Genomic DNA, 4,031 nt, shown 5'->3' with positions numbered 1-4,031 from the left:
TTTTTTTTTTTTTTTTTAAACTCTTAATTAACTTGTACTAACAATTTCCGTAAACTATGTTTTAATTAAATTGTACTACCAATTTCCGTTAGCTATGTTTTAATTAACTTGTACTACCAATTTTCGTTAGCTATGTTTTAATTAACTTGTACTACCAATTTCCGTTAACTATGTTTTAATTAAAAACGACAATGAGTGAGAAGAAAAATAACGAAATTAAATAGATGATACGATTAAGCAATTGTTCTCAAATTACAAATATATTACTTCAGATTCGTTTCCATTACCAAAAGGGTTATGCAACACACCCGAAGTAACATAAGACATCCAAAGAGTTAGTCTTTCAGTATAAATGTCTACATAATGGCCAATCTCATTATCGCGAAGTGACGACCATCGATTGTGAATCGGAGGCATGGCACAATTATCATTGACGAGTAATCGCACAAAATGATTACCTGTAAAAAGTATCCATAGAACACCATACGGAGCACGGACGCCGGGAGGAGCTCGTAAAGGAAGATAGGTTGAAGAACCGGCCCATATGTATGTGCCATCAAGTGTATATGACATAGTCACGCAACATATGGTCCAGTTGAACAACGTAGCAAAACCAAATAAATCCAAAGCTTCCATCCAATTTTGTTTTAGACATCCTCTATGTTTAGCCCATCTGATCCGTCTACAAGCATCATTTCGATTACCATAATAAACTTTGTGATAAATACTGTGTTCTAGCTCTCTCAAAAGTAGGTTTCGCATCTCGATGTAATTTTTAGCATTTCCTGTTTTAGCATGCGCGAATACACGAAACCCACAATGACCATCCCCATCAGGGTCAAAAGCACCCAACAAGCAATCTTTCACCGGGATCGGCACAAACTCCTCATATATGAAACCCCCAATGTGGGATATAGGGTCAAAATTGAGCGTAAGGGGAGCTCCGTCACCTACATTGAAAAACAATTAAAACAATTATGAAATAAAGCAATTAAAACAATTAAGAAATAAAACAATTAAGTATTAAAACAATTAAGAAATAAAACAATTAAGAAATAAAACAATTAAGTATTAAAACAATTAAGAAATAAAACAATTAAGAAATAAAACAATTAAGTATTAAAACAATTAAGAAATAAAACAATTAAGAATCAAAACAATTGAAAAACATACCTCCATCGGTAGTTGTTGTCGTACTAGGGTGACTACGTCTAGCATGTTCGACGCCAGATTTATTACGGGTATTTGACTTCCTTGGACGACCACGACATGTTTCTGCTTTTTCAGGTTCTTCAACAACCTCGTCCTCTGGATACAGCTTACTGAATAGTGTCTCAATAACATCTCTTTGGACAGAAACGTGAGATTTTCGAACTTTATTGAAAAGTTCTTCCATGACATCGTTAGGGCTAGAACGACGATGACTAGATTCCGTGTAAGCTAACCTTGACCAGAAACCATGTATATCACTTGGATGAATTTTTCTACCTTCCGCGACCGCGGCATGTAACTTACAAGCACACAACAACTTATGAGTGGTCCATATTGTGCAACCACAATATTCCTCCAAGTAACAACCCAAACCAGTCCCACGATTATATTCCACTTGCATTGCTTCAATTGCGGTCCCCGAAACTCTTCCACCCAACATTGAGAATATATTCCCATAATATAAGTTATTGACAACTCTCTTGCTTATAGAATCTTCAAGAGTCTTTCTGATCTCGATATGTTGTCCATGCATCATAACATCAGCCCGTTTCCACAAGCTGTCAAGAGTAAGTTCAGCTGAACCTAACCACATCTTCAATTGAGCATGCGCCGACTCAACTCTAGACGTAGTTGTGTTACCAAAATGAAGCACCAAATTAGTAAAACATTTGCCAAACATGTGGATTTTATGCCACCATGTCGACTCAAGATAATCGATAAGTGCAGGATGACTACGATATTTCTTTTTCAACTCATTCCACTCCAACGTACATTCATCAAACGTTTTAGCTTCAATAACTTTTCTCCAAGCGCCATGTGCTAACGCTTTCCCAAAATTACCATTCTTTTCCATGATTGTTGCTTTGGCCTCAACTGCATTGTAAATGTGAAATAGGCACAAAAAATGATAGGACGTGCGAAATACTACGGGGAGTGCAGAAAGTAGACCACGCTCGTGATCAGTGACAAAGACCGTTGGTTTCACATCTGGTCCCAACAATGACTCCAATCTTCTCAGAACCCAAATATAACCATCACTATTTTCCCTCTTAATTAACGCGTAACCTATTAAAAAACTTTTTCCAACAGGTGTAACGCCTACACATTGAACCAATATAAGGTCGTACTTGTTCGTCTTGTATGTAGAGTCTATAAGAATAACATCGGGCCACGCTTTTAACATCTCTACACCCTCAGGATGAGCAAACCAAACATGTGTAAGAACCTTTTCTTCCCCCTCCGCCACATATTCACTGAGATAATTAGATTCGTTCGCTAGACGTAACATATATTGCACACTATTCCTCCCGTCCCTATCCTTTGCACTCAACCGAGCATTCTCATTGTAAATTTGTTTCAAAATTGGAGCCGGCTGATCAGAAAACCTAAGAGTAAATGCATGTCTAACCATCCCAGGTTTCACATAAGACTGTCGCTGTTGCTTAATAAATTCTTTATGCTCATCAGTTAACTTTGCTCTACGTGTATGACCCTCAAGATACTTTCCAAAATTATGATTATGAAACCCGCACTTAGGAACTACTTCCCACTCACCAACTCTTCTATTTACCACCCTTACTGCAAATGGACACTTTAATCTCTTCGTTTTTGACTTTCTTTGCGGTTTTTCAGGATCCTTCGCATTACTTTTGTATGGTTTACTACGCTCACATGCAACAATTTTATACGGAGGACTTTTTTCCATGTGATACTTAAATTTTATCAAGTGAAACCCCAACCCATAAGCAACCTCATTAATATGATCAAATGCTTCTTCGAAGGTGTGAAACGTATAATCAAAGACAAATTTATCACTATAATCAATACCGTCTCCATCGGCTTCCTCGGCATTTTCCTAAATTTTAAATAAATAACGAATGGAAAAAAAAAAGGCCTGAACGTGTAAAAAACAAGAAATGGCCCGGGCGGAAACATGTAAAAAACACGCATATGCCTGGGCCAAAACATGTAAAACACACGAATCCGCCTGGGCTGAATCGTGTAGATCACACGTTTAGGCCTGGCTAGTTTCGTGTAATCTACACGTTCAGGCCAGGGCCAATTCGTGTGTTTTACACGTTTTTGCCTGGGCTTTAACGTGTTTTTCACACGTTTTTGCCTGGGCAGAATCATATATTTGACCGAATTCAAATTTTTTCCTAATCAGCGTAAAAAAAAAACGTCAATTAAATTAAAATACAAGATTAAAATACCGTATCCTTCGTCTTGTTGTAATCGTAATCAAATCCGCTTCCCCTTTCCGTGTTACCCGTGTTGTTATCATCGTAAACATAACCACTTCCCTCGCCACGATCATAACTTTCATACTCATTGTAATATTGATAATGTTGTTCGGCATTCCAATCATTTTGAAATTGATTTCCGTCGTAATTTTCATTAGTATACGATTCACACATGTATCGGAAAAATGGGTTATCGTCACCCATTTCCGACTCAAGATAAAAAAATGTGTTTAGTAGTTTTTAGAGTGAGAAGGGCAAACTTGTCAAAATGAAATGAAAATAGGGGCGACGTTTAGTAATATAGGGGCGACGTTTAGCAATTTTGTTATTTTTTTTTAAACAACTCTACAAGTCTTCATCTTCTTCCTTGGCTATTTGCAGCAGTAACTTTTTCTCCTTTTCTTCTTCCATCAATTTCCTATTTTCTTTATTTATTTTCAATTTTTCATTTATTTCCAAAATTGGATAAATCCTCCATTAAATTAAGTTTAAACCTTGTGTCTTATTTCTCCTTTCCAGCCAATTCGAATTCGAAATCTAGAACAATTAGACACCTAATGCTTCCATTCTTTAGCA

The 4,031-nt window shown here is 36.8% G+C and overlaps 1 protein-coding gene across 1 annotated transcript; it reads right to left on the bottom strand.

The window, feature by feature from the left end:
- Positions 1–252: 252 nt before the first annotated feature.
- LOC141629911 (uncharacterized) lies at positions 253–3,659 on the bottom strand. Its single transcript, XM_074442829.1, has 3 exons — positions 3,426–3,659; positions 1,174–3,067; positions 253–950 (listed from the first exon to the last, which is right to left on the bottom strand). The coding sequence occupies exons 1-3, from the start codon at positions 3,657–3,659 to the stop codon at positions 253–255; spliced, it is 2,826 nt and encodes a 941-aa protein (XP_074298930.1).
- Positions 3,660–4,031: the final 372 nt, after the last annotated feature.

This window comes from Silene latifolia, chromosome Y (assembly GCF_048544455.1).
Source record: "Silene latifolia isolate original U9 population chromosome Y, ASM4854445v1, whole genome shotgun sequence".
In the NCBI taxonomy this organism is placed as follows: domain Eukaryota; kingdom Viridiplantae; phylum Streptophyta; class Magnoliopsida; order Caryophyllales; family Caryophyllaceae; genus Silene; species Silene latifolia.
This window is presented reverse-complemented; position numbering and strand designations above follow the sequence as displayed.

Bases quoted from the DNA above. Each gene is read 5' to 3' on its own strand.
- LOC141629911 (XM_074442829.1), bottom strand. From the start codon at position 3,659: ATGGGTGACGATAACCCATTTTTCCGATACATGTGTGAATCGTATACT. The intron at 3,068-3,425 runs GTATTTTAATCT...TTTAAAATTTAG, and splicing joins ACAACAAGACGAAGGATACG to GAAAATGCCGAGGAAGCCGA. The intron at 951-1,173 runs GTATGTTTTTCA...TTTTCAATGTAG, and splicing joins GACAACAACTACCGATGGAG to GTGACGGAGCTCCCCTTACG.